The sequence below is a fragment of the Blastomyces gilchristii genome (assembly GCF_000003855.2).
Source record: "Blastomyces gilchristii SLH14081 genomic scaffold supercont1.13, whole genome shotgun sequence".
Taxonomy (NCBI): domain Eukaryota; kingdom Fungi; phylum Ascomycota; class Eurotiomycetes; order Onygenales; family Ajellomycetaceae; genus Blastomyces; species Blastomyces gilchristii.
The window spans coordinates 1172152-1187459 of NW_003101670.1; the positions used below are offsets into that span (position 1 = coordinate 1172152).

Sequence of the window (15308 nt, forward strand, 5' to 3'; positions counted from 1 at the left end):
CAACCTACATCTACCACCTACCTTATGGTGTTCAGGGAACACCTAGTTAAAATCGAAAGATTCAAATAAGCTCATTCACGTGACACTGCTTAACCTTAAAATATGGTCTGGTCCTGGTTGAGGCGGGAAGGGAAGGGAAGGGAAATCAATATCTTGGTTTGGTTTGGTTAGAAGGAGCATGTACAGTACTCAGTTGCTGCTTTTCCTGTCTGGGAAGGAGGGCCCAGAAGGGGGGGGAAACACGGTGGTTTTTGTTTTTTTGCTGCTGTGGTTTCACGGAAGAGGTGCAGTAACTATTTTGTTGTTCATGTTTCCAATTCTCACTGAATATACCACGGTGGTTTGCAAAGTAGGCCATGGTTTCCTTTCGTATCAGATGGCTTGTTCTTGAGAGAATTGTGGATTCTATTATCCAGTAACATATACTAGGGTTTGCAGTCGGGGATGGTACATGCACAGACAGTACATTAGATTGACTATTATTGGGCGATCTACACGAAAAAGCCAAGTGACGCCAGGTATAACTGAAAGAAAAAGGGGTCGCGCCGTCAAGGTACGCGGAACTTTCATTTAAACTACTATCTAATGAAAACCAATCCATTCCTCCTGGGAATAGACATACCTGTTTTATTTCTCTTTGGATTCGTTCCTACAAGGCCTCACCCTATACTCCAATTGGGCATCCGAAATTCATCTCTCACGTTTCCACTATCGTAGAGCATCATTGGGATCTTCGTTTTTCATATACATCGCCGTAGGGAGTAAAGGCGACGGTGGAGTGAGTGGGTGTGATATAAGGGTCTCATCTCATCATAATGTTTAGTCCTCTTTCCTCATCCTGTTTTTATCCGTGGCAGAATCGAAAAGGGGCCGAGATTGGACCTGGATAAGGCTTCTTGCGCGGGTTCAAGGTTTCGGGACCACGATACCGGACCAAGAGCGTAGTGTGATCGAGGAGTTGGTGTGTACCCTAGGTGCGAAATCGCTGATGCTAGGTCCGTGAAACTCGTCGAGAGATCATCGCTCGGAGCCGCCTTTCCAGCGCATCAATGAGAGAAACGAAATAGACGACGGTAAAGTACTCAGCGACTGGGGACCAGTAAAAAGAAAAAGAAATCTTGAGCAATCAATAAATTTCCGTGCTAATAAACCGACCCTCGAATACTCCGATCCTCTCGTATTGCCTTCTCAAGGACAGCATCCTCTTCCTCTTCCAGCTCATCGCTAGAATAGGGACCGGCTTTAGGAATATCACGATCGTTCCCGTCCTTGTCGTCATCATCTAGCAGGCCTTGTTTGCCCGCAGAACGGTCGTCGTCGTCTCGATCGCCCAATGAGTTCGCGATTCCATGTCCTTGCCTCCGGTCGTTGCTTTGCAACTGGCGCTGCCCATGGCTTTGTCTACCACTTTGCATGCTAGCTGCAACATGCTTATAGTTTTCATTGTTATAGCCAACGTTGTCGACCTCTTCGTTATCTGATGTTGCACGGCTCGTTGCGCCGCTTTCGGAGCCGCCGCCGTCCCGTCCGCCCAGGCGCGTGGGATGGTTATGTGGTCCCTTTCTATTGTGAAAGGATGTAGAAGATTGGTTCTGGCTCCTGTTCAGCTCCTGTTCTGATGACAACTCCAGCTGGGATTTGAAATCCACGTGTAAATTCAGGGAGATGTGTGATGGCGTTGAATTTGGTGACGATGAAGAAGTCGAAGGAGGGGCATGGTGGTAATGTGTGCTAGATGGATTGTCTACAGGTATGTCCCAGCTATATCCTGGGTTGGCCTGCGACGCAACAAATTGAGTATCATTGCTGCCTCCATATGTTGCTGTATCACCCTCCAATATCTCGTTTGTATATTGCCGTTGAGGCCGTCTTTTCCAAAACTTCACTGCAGAATGATTGCACCCGTTGGGGCAGCCACCCCATTTCCTTCTGATAGGGACATGCGACTCCATCTCGAGGTCAGGACTAATTAAAGCGCCTGAATCACCCTTTAACGCTCGCTCCCGCTCCCGTTCTCTCTCTCTCTCCCGCTTTAACTCAGACCAAGTGCGCAAGTTATTTTGAAGGACATATTTTCCATCGTCGTCGCTCTTCTTCATGATTACAAACTCACAGTGATTGACGTTTCGAAGGTCCTCGAAGTACTCAACGCTGAAGTGGTACCACTTCATTAAAAATATCCGCGTCATAAGCCCATGTGTGACCAGCACACATACGCTAGCAAAGTCTTGTTCCCCAAAGAGTCTCCATAATGACTCATTGAAACCGCTAACTCTGTCGTAGGCATCAGCCGCGGACTCTCCGTTCGGGATACGATAGAAGAAATGCCCATAATCAGCACGCTCCTGCCACATGCGCTCCATTTCTGCTGAGCATGGCTGGAAGTTGCCAAAGTCTTGCTCTCTTAACCGTGGTTCCTCGTAGACTTTTATTGTGTTTCTTGGGAAGGGCGACGGTGAAGGATCGTCTGACGTTAGAGACGTAAGGATGCCCTCAGTCGTCTCACGCGTGCGGCGGTAAGGGGATGTAAAGAAATGAAGGGTATCGTCTGGGCGCAGGAGGGCCCGCAATCTACGCCCAGCTTCGAGGGCCTGCTTCTGCCCCTCTGGCGTAAGTTTCACTCGGTGGTCCGGAACCGACTGGTGAATTTCACGGTTTTTGTTTCCTTCTGACTGGGCGTGACGGATAAGGATTATCATCTGTATATAGCTGGGTTAATATGGCATACGCGAGCTAGAGTTTGCCGCAATCGCACCAGAGAGGGCAGTCTATCTTGTCGGACTCACCCGAGGTTTCCCCATTCTTGCAACCTAGAGAATGGAATGAATGTGTTTTTTTTTTTTTTTATTATTATTTTAATTTTTTTTTGGAGGTCTCTTGAAAATACTTTCCCCAAGTCCTTTTGCTGTGGGGGCTTCTTGATGCTATTAACTATGAAGAAGAATGTTGGGTTCTAAATATGTCAGGGGGTAACATCAACCAAGCTGCGGCGCTAATTGAAACCGGGTCGCGTTCCTGAGCGAGCCACCGCCATCTCCGCCTGCCGACTGCTGCCAACCTTCATCCATCTTCGATCATGCAACGTTTCTGCCCAACGGCGCGCATACACCAGTTTCACTATCGAACCCCAGTCTCTTTTAAACCCCCGCATTGTTAGTGACTTAAGAGCTTGGGTTTTACGCCAGGCACGCCCGTTATGACTGATCCACTATACGAACTCTTGGTGCCGTACTTTGACTCCACTGACATTTCCTCACGCCCGCCACCCCCTACCTCAGATTCAGTCTCCTCCAAGTACCTTAACCGCTTATCGACACTTTCCCTATCCTCACTGACGTCGACGGAACCCCAGTCACTTTCGCAATCATCTCACTCTGTTCTAGTTTCCCTGCAAGCTCTCGCCAATCGCTCTCACAAGTCGTTCGTCACCACAGCCGACCACCTCTCTTCCCTCCGTTATACACTACCACAAATTGCTACAGAAGCACAGCGACTGCAAAATGGAATACCAAAGTTGGATGAGGGGATCGTGCATTTCTCTTCCATATACAACAAAAATGTAGAGAACCCAATGTTGGATGGCAGGAAGAAGGCCATGCAACTGCTGAGGAATGTGGACCGATTGTCCGATGTTTTAGAGTTGCCCACTCTGCTTTCTACAGCGGTGTCTTCCTCATCCGCTAATGCTGGGGCCGCTGGGGGATCGAACACGAATTACTCTTCTGTCCTAGATCTGTTTTCACACATAAAACGATTACAGACCCTTTATCCCGATTCGCCGCTAATTAAAGACATTGCTCTACAGGCGGAGGATGCAATGAAGGACATGACCAGCAATCTTATTGCTGGGCTTCGAGGTCAAAATATAAGACTTGCTACGGCTATGAGAACTGTGGGTTGGCTTCGACGTGTCGCTCCGGAGTTAGAGGATCCTAGTAACGACGAAGCGCCTGCAATGAATAGTGAGGGAGCTTTTGGAGCATTGTTTTTAGTTTGTCGGTTGGCAAACCTAATATCTATGCTTGAGGCTCTTGATCCATTGAGAGAGCTCGCAGACCAAGAAACCCAGAAACGGCTGCAAAGCAATGGGAAACAAATGAACCCATCCACTACCAGCAATGCTTGGCCGGCGGGCCAGCAAACAGAACGATTTTTAAAAAGATACATTGAAATCTACCGAGAACAAAGCTTTGCAATAGTTTCCATGTACAAGAATATCTTCGCGCCCACACCATCCGACCCTGCGTTGCCATCCGCCAACGTGCCCGGCTTAGATCTGCGGGACTTAAGCCTGCAGACTAAACCAGGAACAAAATTAAGGAAACCTCAGAATGACCCTTTACCACGCCTACCTACCGCGCTAGCTACTTTGCCGATGCATCTAGCGCAACTCTTGACAGAAACGTTGAAAACATATCTTCCAAATGTCAAAGACAAGAGCTCACGAGAAAGCTTGCTTACTCAAGTGCTGTATTGTGCTGGCAGCTTGGGCCGGTTGGGGGGAAATTTTAGTATGATATTGTCTTTCCTTAGTGAAGGGGATGAAGAAAGCGATGCAGAGGACGAGGAGGTGACAGTCTCTGAATGGGAAGAAGTTATGAAGAAGCACCGTATACTATCAGAACGCTTGGATCGACTAACGGCCGGCGGGACTGCTAGCGGGCCAAAAACAATCTCAAGGGTGGTACAACCATTAAGCTAGATTGAGAGAATAATATATGATAACTCCAATACTAAAGATCAGCGCATGCCTGGAGGCGTATACAAGAGTAGTAAGTCAGACAAATAATTATTGTGCTTTATAGAATCCAACAGCTGAACGAGGCGTAGATTGCTCAACTTGCCCTCAATTTTATGAGCGTCTGTGGCCCTCCTGAAGAATACGCCCGGTAGATAAAAATAATAAAATATAAAAATAAGCTAAACCGTTCAGCCAGGGCGCGAATGGGCGGATCCACCAACCAATCCGGTTCTCGGTTTGGTGTTGTATGCTGGAGCAAGGCGAGCAGCGGCTGCTTTGTCATCCTGTGCCTCCCGTTTGATTGTTCCGTTGGTGAACGATTGTTTCTCGTCCTTTGAGCTGGCGTTTTCTTGCGTTTCTTCTCTCTCCTAAGCTTCTCTCTTTGTTCTCGTAAACCTTCGTTCTCCCTGTCTCGGATGTCGATTTAAATGTAGATCCTTTGCCCTCCTCTAATCCCCCGCCACGTTCCTCGGTCCTGCGGCCCACTCCCACGCTGCTCTGACAGTAGATCCGCCCCAAGCTAGCACCTTCGTTGACCTGCGCAAGCACTATATTTTGTTGCATAAACCTCTATTCACCCTTATTGTATATTACGTGACACGTTCACTACTGTCTATTTTGTCTCGATACCAACCAATGGCCACTGTGGCAGCTCATGCTAATTCCCAGCCAAACGGTGGTTTGATTGACCCTACCAAGCAAGCGGAATACCCCATTCTCCTGGGCGACAAATTGGCTGGGAAGGGACAATCTAATACAAATAGATTCATTGGCATTACATATAACCATAAGAGCAAGTCGGCTTCTCGACATCAAAAGGCGACAATCACTGCGACGGGCTCCTCCCAGCATCTCTACAAGCTCACACTCCAAGACAAATCCCACAGTGCAGAACAGACAAATCTTATACACACATACCATGGCAGCGTTGATCCTGCATCCCTAGTGTCCGAATCAGAGACCAGCAACTTGGTCCTGGTGTTTGACCCAGAGCGAAGAGCGTTTGTTCTCGAGCCTGTGTCGACCAGATTGAATTTCAACCTTCAATCCGCGCCTGGGAAATCTACTCAACAAGTCATAGAACAATACCCGCAGCTTAGTGTTCTCTCTGGGGAAGATCAAACATCTGGCGATGACCAATTACAGGAGGGACATGGTGAGGATGATGCCCAAGGTGCGGCGGATGAAAGCAATCCATATGATTTTCGTCACTTTCTTCCAAAGCCTAAAACTGAACGCGAGGCACCTGAGACCACTACCCCCGATGCACATCAAACTCCTCGGAATCATGCAAATTCACATTTAGCACCACCACCTGTCACCAGTGTGAGACCAAGACCAAAGCCGCCAGCTAAGGCGAAGCCTCAAACAAACCCGCTTCGACAACAGAAACGACAACCGAAAGCGACGGCTGCAGACAAAGGATCGGCGAAGCCTAAACCTAAATCTGCCCCCCGCGTCGAAGAAGTGGACCTCGGCCTCGATTCTTCCTCCTCAGACAGAGAAGAAACTACAGCACAGAGAGCGAATGAAAATAAGCCAGCACAAGCAGCTAAATCTCCTGGGGCGAATATAATTGTTGATGGCGATTTAATTATCGATATGGGTTCTCCACCCCCTGCCCGTCCAGCCTTCAAAATGAATCCTCGACATTTCTCGTCGAACAATACCTCTGCGAATGAAGCGGACTACGACAGTGATGACGAGGGAGAGATAGAAGACTTGAGATTACCGTCTCCCGCAGGCACCACAACTCAAGCTCACAAGGACTACAAGGAGGATGAGGAAGAGGACGAGGATGAGGAGGAGGAAGAAGAGGATGAGGAACCGGAAGGAAAAGGAGAAAGCGTAGAACAGGATGAAGTTATAGACGATGATGATTTGGCTGCTGAGATGGAAGCGGCTTTTGAAGAGAGTGCAAGAGAGGAGGAGCAAGAGAGGGCCCAGAGGTTATTGCAACAACAGCAACAGATGCAACACCACATTGTGAGTGACGATGAAAGCGAAGTAAGCGAGGAAGAGTAAGTACATTATCATACACATTTATAAGAGCCATCGGCTTCTGTTCACAGTATTTTTATACTATTTTGGGGTTCTTTTCCTTTTTTTCCTTGTTGGAAGAGCAGAGCGAACGTGTTTCTTTACTCTTCAAGGATTTAAAAAAACAATGATAGACAAGTCGTTTGTATAATATACGTTTGTTGTACTCCTCAAATATCCCACCAGTGTGTTCCACGCATCTAATGCTCCGTCACGGAGACGACGGAACAACAATAATCCGATACATCCCAAATTCACACGCTGCCCACCGAGCAATATATCACGTCAAATCTGACTATGCCATCCGTATGAGCTTCTCTACGTTTTGGAACCATCTCCCATGATTTATTCATTCATGTCCTCTTATGGGGACTCTGGTGATCGAGAGTGAATGACATCAGGATAACTCTTCCGCCGGAGAACAAGGACGTTGATTAGTGAGCTGTCCGTATTTTGCGTGATATTACTATACCGCGATATCTTCTTTGCACTTCGTTCAGTTGAAGTCTTGTCTGGCTCCTTCTTCCTCATCCGTCATTGTGATCAAAAATGCCGGCTACATCTTCCTCAACGCGCGGGTCCGCACCGCCGGCCCCAACACCCTCCAACCGTGTGCTAGTCGCGGCTCAGTCGCAATGGCTATTCACGGACGCGGAACTTTACCGGACACCCTCTATCCTCGATGGGATGACGATTGAAGCTGAACACACAAGCCGTAGCAAGGGGGTTAACTTTATCACCCAGGTCGGAATCCTGTTGAAGCTTCCACAGCTCACGCTCTGCACCGCGAGCGTCTATCTCCACCGTTTCTTCATGCGATATAGTATGAAAGACCTTCCTCAGCGCCCAGGAATGCACCCTTACTCGATCGCCGCCACTGCTCTATTCCTCGCTACCAAAGTCGAGGAGAACTGCCGCAAGATGAAGGAGCTAATCGTAGCCTGTTGTCGCATCGCACAGAAGAAACCAAGCATGGTGGTGGATGAGCAGTCAAAAGAATTTTGGAGGTGGCGCGATACTATTCTACACAATGAAGACACGCTGCTTGAGGCCTTGTGTTTCGATCTTCAGCTTGAGCAACCCTACCGCCTTCTCTACGACTTCCTTTGCTACTTCAAGGTACAGGATAAGAAACGGCTTAGAAATTCTGCCTGGGCTTTCCTTAACGATTCTACATACACGGTACTATGTGTCCAATTCCCCGCACGCACTATAGCCGCAGCTGCACTTTATGCGGCAGCAAGGCACTGCGAAGTTACATTTGAAGATGACTCCCTAAATAGGCCTTGGTGGGAGCAATTGGACGTTGATCTCAATGAGATGAGAAGGGCATGCAATCGGATGGCAGATATATATGAATTTGTTGCCGTTCCCGTACCTGGGCAACAATATGTGCACCTCTCGACCCGTGACGACGAACCGACTGACAGGACAAGAACGGTCCACCACCCCAAGAGCGAGGGCAGTGTGGATATAAGCGCCGAGAACAGTGTGTCCCCTGGTGAGATCAATGGGCGCAAACGTGAAAGAGATAGCCATTCCGGCTTTAGCCAACATCCAATAAGCGTTCCCCCAAATGGCGCAGCATCAGGGAACCAGGACCGTCAGCCTTTTCCCAAGCGTCAGCGCCGTGAAGGGAGCGACGCTGGCACTGAAACATCCTCATTCAACCAACCACAGCCATCATCATCGCAGGTCTCATTAACTCAAGGAGCTTCAAACCTTAACTTAGCATCAAACCCATCTTCGCAAACCACTATCAGCGATCCGTCCAGTCAGAGACTGCCAGAAATGAACGGCCATGGGCATCCCAGGAATGCCTCTCCTCCCAAAAGCAGAATCCCGCAAGCGGCTCGCATCCCTCTAAATCAACAACGGCGACAACATCCACTTCCTCCTCCACCCCCAGTTACTGTCCCTCCTCTTCCCCATCAACACCCTCAGCCTCCTCGCCGTGGAAGCTATGGCAACAATCCACAACCACCAAATAGACAACCGCCCCCCAGAGGCCCGCCGTCGGCGACCGGATCCTCAGTGTTCCACCCACCACCACCGCCATCATCCAATCCCCGAAATGTTGACGAATTACAGCAACGTATTGATGCTATTATCCAGCAAGGCATGCCACCGGAAAACGAGCGGTCCCATGAACCTAGAGGAGATTATTACTATCGTCCATCATCAAATGAAAGGGAGCGGGATAGGGATAGATATAGAGAAAGAGATATAGATAGGAACGGAGATCGTGATAGAGATAGGTATAGGGACAACGACGGTGACAGAGACAGAGCAAGAGAAAAAGGGCGCGATCATGATCATAACCGTTCAAGGAGACACTCATCAGAGACATCAGGATCCGCAGCCATGTCCGCGTCTCTCTCTGCGCCCTCTTTATCTGGAACACTCCCACATCCGCATCCGCCACCGGCACCACCGGCACCACCGTCGTCTCTGATTCCACCAGCTCCCGCTTCTGGGGCACGTCGTGACATCGAGCAGGATCAACATAAACGCGATGTAGTAGAAACGAATACCGCTGCACCGCAGGAGAACGATAACAAAGTCAACGAGCCTGATGATGGCGGTGGGAGCGAGGAAGGGGAGGTTTAAAATAGCGGCTGTTCCCTCTTTTCCAACAGCACCTCCTTTCAGTCTCCGAGGGATGAAGGGTGGCTGGCGAAATGGATGGCATTATTATTGGCAATCAGACATTCATGCGTTCAGCGGCACCAGTCACACTAACCTGGTTTGATTATACAATCAATACCCGTTGAAAAACATCACCATTTTTGGTGCTGCCATCATAATTAACAATTACTTAAGGCTCGTCTGTGAACAGCAGCCTCCACCGCTTCCCTCAACCTGATAGCATTATAAACTGAGAAAGGAAACGAGGCCTAGGCCCTTTTTTCGAACCCGGATCTCAATCTACATGTACTGATACCATCTTTCTCAGGGAGCCCACATATGTATATATATATATATATATATTTAGCGAACAAGATATTTCGCTATATGCCTTCCTTATGTACACGTACATATCCACTCCATGCGATAGATAGTCAATAAAAAAGAAGAAAAAGGCTCTTCAGAAAAGTTAAGAGGACCCATCTTGGTTCTTGTCGGATTGCCTCCCTTGCGGGCCGACCGCTTCCGCCCACACACGCTCTGCGGCCGCCGATCCACGTGATCGGCGATCGCAAGCTCCCTATAAAAAAGGCCACGTAGCAGCTGGCTTCTCATAATACAACCAACTACTCTAAGAACTCCTCCATCAGTTCTATGGAAGGCAAACGGTATGGAGTGAAACTAATTAGTAGATAGAATAAAAACAACCAACGGCTGATCTCGCGGCAAGGTTTACCTTTCCTTAAAATATCCTCTTGCTCTCGCACACTTTTCGGGATCCTATATTAGATCTGAATTGCTTGTTAGATACATGGGAGCCAAAAACAGCAGACAAAGGAACGAATCTCTTTCTCACGCGAGTTAACGTTTCCCCGAAAAGTTGAGTCAATTAGAGGGAGGAGGAGGTTTCTTCTATAATTAAATCAATCAATAAGGGTAAAAAAGGAAGGAGGGCGGGGACAGGGGCCCGAAAACGGATCCGGAAATCTGTCGGATTTACATCTAGCCTACTTATGAAACCGGGGAATTTTTCGATTCGATCCAACTTTGTTAGTGAATTATGGTAAAAAAAAATCGAAAAAAATGGGGGAAAAAAATTTATCGGACTGTACCGGAAGGGGTGATTAGAAGGGTCACATATGTAGGAATATCTATATGTGATGAAAACGGATAGGAAAGGGAGAAAGGGTAGAAGGGGGAAGAAGACCAGTTGGAGAGAGGAGGGAATTTAGATTGTTATTTTGGGTTTTGTTTCGGAATCGCTTCCAATGAAGTTTAAACGATGTTTTTCTCTGTTCCTTTTTTCCATTTGCTTGCGCCCCCAAGGAAATGATCATACTAAATAATGAAAATACAGGTAGAAGACTATCAAAAGAGTACAATCGATAGCTGACAAAGGGATAGATAGAAAGTAATAACAATGGTTCGAGAGCGAAACGATTAGAAAATAATACATAGTAATAAAAGCCCGACCGAAAAAAATAAATAAGAAAAGAGTAGAAAACAGGATAAAAAAGAGCCCATATTGAAACAAATTTCCCAAGAGCCTTAAAAACGCCTTCCCTGTTCGCTTGGAACTTATTTAAAAAGAATTGCGACAGCGCTGGAATGAAGAATATGGCAGACCAACTTCGAACTTCGGAAAAACAAAATACAACAGGAGTAGAGTATATGTACAGAGCAGGGGGCGGGGCGGGGGATTAAAAGAAGTATAGTATATACTGCCTCTTCGAGCCAATATTCATAAGAGCGGGGATATCGCGCTATGTAGAGAAACGAATGATTCAAAATTATACGTTCGCAAATATTGCATCGAGTTCGTCAACTTCGACGGTTTCTGGGCTGGGTAAGTCGGTCCACGACTCTAGATCCATTCCCATCCCCAGTCCCATTTCAGTATCCAGACACATGGCCGGTTTAATTAGTTCCAGGGTGTCGTCGAATGCTGACGTCGATTTGTCTAGAACGGTAACGGCAACTGCATTATCAACCATATCGATTGTATCGCTATCCATTCCGCTTCCATCTGCCTCCAGGGCAGAGTTTGCGTCTTCGCCTTCAACTATAGCGATGGATCTTTTGAGGCCCTTGACTAACCCAGTCGTAGCTCCGAATATTCTGGTGGGAGAGGAAATCCCACGCCCAATAGTAGCTGTGACGTCGTTTTCTCCTTTGAGCGACACAACAGAAATGTCTTCAGTTGCTACAGCTTCATTATCCAGAGGTACGTGGGCATGAGCATCAGCGTGTGATGTGGCGCTAGTAGCTGACGATAAAATAGATAGCTCTGAGGAAGCGGACGGTGCCGGAGATGCACCAAACAGAGTAGTCACTGCTGCCTCATCCAGGTGCTGGTCCTGGTCGGGATTCTGGAGGATATGCGATGTAAAGTAGTCAACATAATCGCTCTCTTGATTATTGGATGCATGATGCGACATTGAAGACCCCTCCATTTCCACATCGCCACTACTCTTTAAGGCATTCTGTCCGTCGGATGCATGGTCCTGTGGCTTATCGGCCTTCTCAAGGTCTTGTCGTTTTCTCGCCGCCACCTCTTCGGAGGAAGTTCGTTCGCGGACAGAGCTAGCTGTCTGAGTAAACTCCTTCTCATCGCCTTCCAATGGTGGAGAAATCGATCGATGGTTGTATGACACACGATGAAGATTGGATAGGTTACCCCTCACACCATAATTCCGGGATGAAGTGTGAGGTCCTCCAGGAGCTGAATGTCCATCTAGTTCAACACCATCTTCATCATCAAACTCCGGCGCAGATAAATCAACCTCTGGGCTTGGGCTTAAGCGAGCGCGCTCACGCGCCAAATCTTCGTCTGCATCGTCAGGATCGATACTTGGGTCCGACACGCTCGGGGTTATCCGTTTCGATTCCGTTGCCGGAGTTAGTATACCATCAGAAGCCTCTGGAAGTGTTTGGTGTGGCGATGTCGTTAGATAAAAGAAGACTTTGCGCGGATGCACTGGAATTAACTCCTTTGCGATCGGGCAAGGCGAAAGCGCCGTCCAGGGACGTTTTAAATACAGACTTAACCGCGACGACAATAGAGCTGCCGCATTCGCTGAGCTATGATACGAAATAAAACGAAAGAGTTAGCGATACCCTTCTTGCACACCAGCACAGAGCGAACTCCGGTCAGAGACAAAGTACTTACTTCGCAACTGTTTCATTTGTGTTTGAAAGGACAGTAGCAAGCTCCTTAATAAGATGGGGTCTATTTCCAGTCCTTTCCAGTTGTTCAATAACAGCAACTACAATATCATCGTTGATGCCATCTGTGTCGATTTTGGTAACAATGCCTGTATCCCCTGGGGATGGTGGCGGCGTGTGTTCATAGGTACCAGCGCCTCGCTGGCTCTTTTGACCGGAGCCATCGACTTTGTCTTTCAGTAGATTTGATTGAGATTCAGATGGAACTGACAAAGGCGACCGAGATGTTGAGTCGTGTGTCCGCTTGACTTTTTTTGATGGCGGTTGTTGCGAATCTGATGCCGCGGGATTCTTTGGAGTAGTTGGCGAGCGGTGGGAACGCGACGCAGACGGTAAATGAATACCTAACGACGGCAGGGAGAGCGACTTTCGGCGTGTGTTATAAACCATTGTTGTAAATGTAAAGACAAAACAGAATAGATCATGAAGCTGTCGAAAAGAGGATGATGGTGATGAAAGGTCGATGTATTTGTTTCGAGCTTGGGGAGAAAAAGATGGGCAGTCGGCGTTGAGCGCAGAAACACCAGGTAACTGGGGACACTTGGACAAAGGAAAAAAAAAAATTAATACAGGAGTTAGGAGGATTGGTTCTCTTTGGTTTGTTGTGGGTTTCAGCTAGGAGAAGGCGGGATTATTGATAGCAAATACAGGCTTTCGATTGGGTAGATGGGGTGTTGTGGATCGGTCGTGTGTAGCTGGGAATGCGACACAGTCGAAGCAGGTTAGGGGATCAGCTAGCAAGGCTAATACAACGCTAGGGAGCAGTCCAAGCTGCAAAAAGGATGAGGACAAATAGAAGATCCCAGTCGAGGCAGCCTGCCTAGGAACTTTGTACCCAGTTTGCATAATCCAAGGAGGCCAAAGTTTGAACCGGGTAAAAGTGTCACACCGCCCGTGGAATTCTAACCAAGCGGCGAAATTTTTCTTGCATAAAGCCGGGAGAGTACCCGAAATTCCAAGCAAGTTAAAATATAGTATTCAACGTATTTGATTCGGCCATAATCCGTACAAGCGTGGAATATAGAACATCAGGCCCCGTAATTTTTGAAGCGGAGGGAGGAAAAATAAAAACGAAGATTTCGCTCTTTTCGGCCTTCTGTTTTGCTTGCATGAACGACGACAAAATTTTACAAGTCCTTGGGCCCGGATTGAAGGAAGCGAGCTGAGGCAAGCGAAAATCTATGACGAGAAATGATGTTTGCAGTAAATATCAGCGCGAGTAGCGGAAGCGCCGAAAAGAGGCGCTGATGAACAGAACTCCTCTCCAGGGAAGAATTTCCCGTCAATAACGCGGCGGACAGGGGCGCTGGCGACTTGCTTGCTGATGGCAGTGGTCGTCCATTGTCGCGATAAACCAACCCCGACGCTGGTTACTGGGAAAAGCTAACCTTGGGAAGCTTGGGGCAAGTCGGCGGTGCGAGTTATGCATGTTGCCAAAAGCTCCAGGTACTGCCCAGAAGGCCCCACTCACCGTCCTGCAGTAGATGGCTAGTAGTACTACAAAAAGAAAAATTGGTTTTCTTTTTTGTTTTTGTATTCTCTTTTGCTTTTTTGGGGGGCCCCGAGGAGGGGAGGGCAACAAAAGGCAGGACTATCTATCGCAGCATGAAGCCGAAGTGGTTGGTTGTTGGAGAGGAGTGGAAACTGCTAGCGCCACTAGTCGCTTCGGAAGCTGGGAAGAATGAACAAATAAAAATAAGACGTTTTGAAACTTACCATGCAAAACCACGACTTCTAGAGCAGCAACCGGATCTCGTGGGAAGAAAAAGTGGAAACTAGAAGACCAAAGGAATTCTAAAAGAAGGGTTACGACAGTCAGCAAACCTGGGACCCAGGGTAGGGGGAAAACTTATTTTTCTTTTTGCTACGGCCGTGATGGAATTTGTATGCAACGACTCACGACCTCGGCAGCTGGATCCCAGTGTGCCGCAGAAAGTACCTATCAAACTCTTAAAACACGCCCTGAGCTCTTCCAAACATGAAAATATAGCCGCATCGTTCTATCGCGCAAAAGATCGGAGAACAAAATCGGCGATGCACTCCAAGGAGTCCGGCATAAAAAGGCATAGTTAGGCATATTTTTAGAGGAAATACACCAACATCGATGGATGCCTGTGGGTCTAAAGAAGCACATGCAGTGATGACATGCAGTATCCCAAGATTGTCGAGTCGCGAAAGAGCGGCAGAATGAAAATGCTCGTCTTGCCATATGGGCCCCTTTCTCCCCATCGCAGCGGCCATCCAATGTCTCCAGAGATGGAGGTGGATGTAACACCTATGCCCAGCCCAGGCTGCGACAGGGGGAAGTTGTGTTAGCAGCAATTAAAGAGGGCGGCGGCATTGGTGTGACAACGTAATAGCTATGGCTTCGTTCTAAATACATAACCCAAGTGGACAATGTGCCGCGTAGAGAACATTGGAGTTGTTGTTGGGATGAAGTCGTAAAGAGTAAACGAGCCTTGGAAGATGAGGCTGATTTCCTTTTTGGGCAATCGTCACTTCTACCCTTCCTTCCTCTGCTGACAACTTACATACTCTTCGTTGGCCTCCAAAAGCCCATTTTTGTATATTCTCAAGATACATAGTATGTACAGTACAAACTGTGTACTTGGGTCTTCCTGAAGATTTTGGCTGCTTGATACATACCCCTTTGCCCTGGAACGATCATATCATA

At 47.8% G+C, this 15308-nt stretch overlaps 6 protein-coding genes across 7 annotated transcripts; 3 read left to right on the forward strand and 3 right to left on the reverse strand.

Moving 5' to 3' along the window:
• Positions 1-289: 289 nt before the first annotated feature.
• BDBG_06350 lies at positions 290-3005 on the reverse strand. Of its 2 annotated transcripts, none has more exons than XM_031722575.1 (2): positions 2787-3005; positions 290-2699 (listed from the first exon to the last, which is right to left on the reverse strand). In XM_031722575.1, exons 1-2 carry the CDS (start codon positions 2799-2801, stop codon positions 1143-1145), a joined length of 1572 nt encoding a protein of 523 aa, XP_031579378.1. In that variant the 5' UTR covers positions 2802-3005; the 3' UTR covers positions 290-1142. The 2 variants fall into 2 exon arrangements, with proteins under 2 accessions (XP_031579378.1, XP_031579379.1); XM_031722576.1 differs by having other exon boundaries at positions 2756-2970.
• A 53-nt stretch (positions 3006-3058) lies between these two features.
• Positions 3059-4803, forward strand: BDBG_06351 (uncharacterized protein). Its single transcript, XM_002623457.2, has one exon. It carries the CDS (start codon positions 3197-3199, stop codon positions 4700-4702), a length of 1506 nt encoding a protein of 501 aa, XP_002623503.1. The 5' UTR covers positions 3059-3196; the 3' UTR covers positions 4703-4803.
• Positions 4804-5032: 229 nt separating this feature from the next.
• BDBG_06352 (uncharacterized protein) lies at positions 5033-7072 on the forward strand. The gene has a single exon (XM_002623458.2). It carries the CDS (start codon positions 5378-5380, stop codon positions 6764-6766), a length of 1389 nt encoding a protein of 462 aa, XP_002623504.1. The 5' UTR covers positions 5033-5377; the 3' UTR covers positions 6767-7072.
• Positions 7073-7078: 6 nt separating this feature from the next.
• BDBG_06353 (cyclin) lies at positions 7079-10844 on the forward strand. Its single transcript, XM_002623459.2, has one exon. It carries the CDS (start codon positions 7331-7333, stop codon positions 9389-9391), a length of 2061 nt encoding a protein of 686 aa, XP_002623505.1. The 5' UTR covers positions 7079-7330; the 3' UTR covers positions 9392-10844.
• A 355-nt stretch (positions 10845-11199) lies between these two features.
• Positions 11200-13024, reverse strand: BDBG_06354 (uncharacterized protein; the record flags this gene model as incomplete). The annotated part of the gene is made up of 2 exons (XM_002623460.1): positions 11200-12490; positions 12579-13024. 2 exons carry the CDS (start codon positions 13022-13024, stop codon positions 11200-11202), a joined length of 1737 nt encoding a protein of 578 aa, XP_002623506.1.
• A 789-nt stretch (positions 13025-13813) lies between these two features.
• On the reverse strand, positions 13814-15217 carry BDBG_17371 (uncharacterized protein; the record flags this gene model as incomplete). Its single annotated transcript, XM_031725107.1, has 5 exons — positions 13814-14007; positions 14351-14428; positions 14531-14573; positions 14729-14925; positions 15166-15217. 5 exons carry the CDS (start codon positions 15215-15217, stop codon positions 13814-13816), a joined length of 564 nt encoding a protein of 187 aa, XP_031579380.1.
• Between the last annotated feature and the right edge of the window lie 91 nt (positions 15218-15308).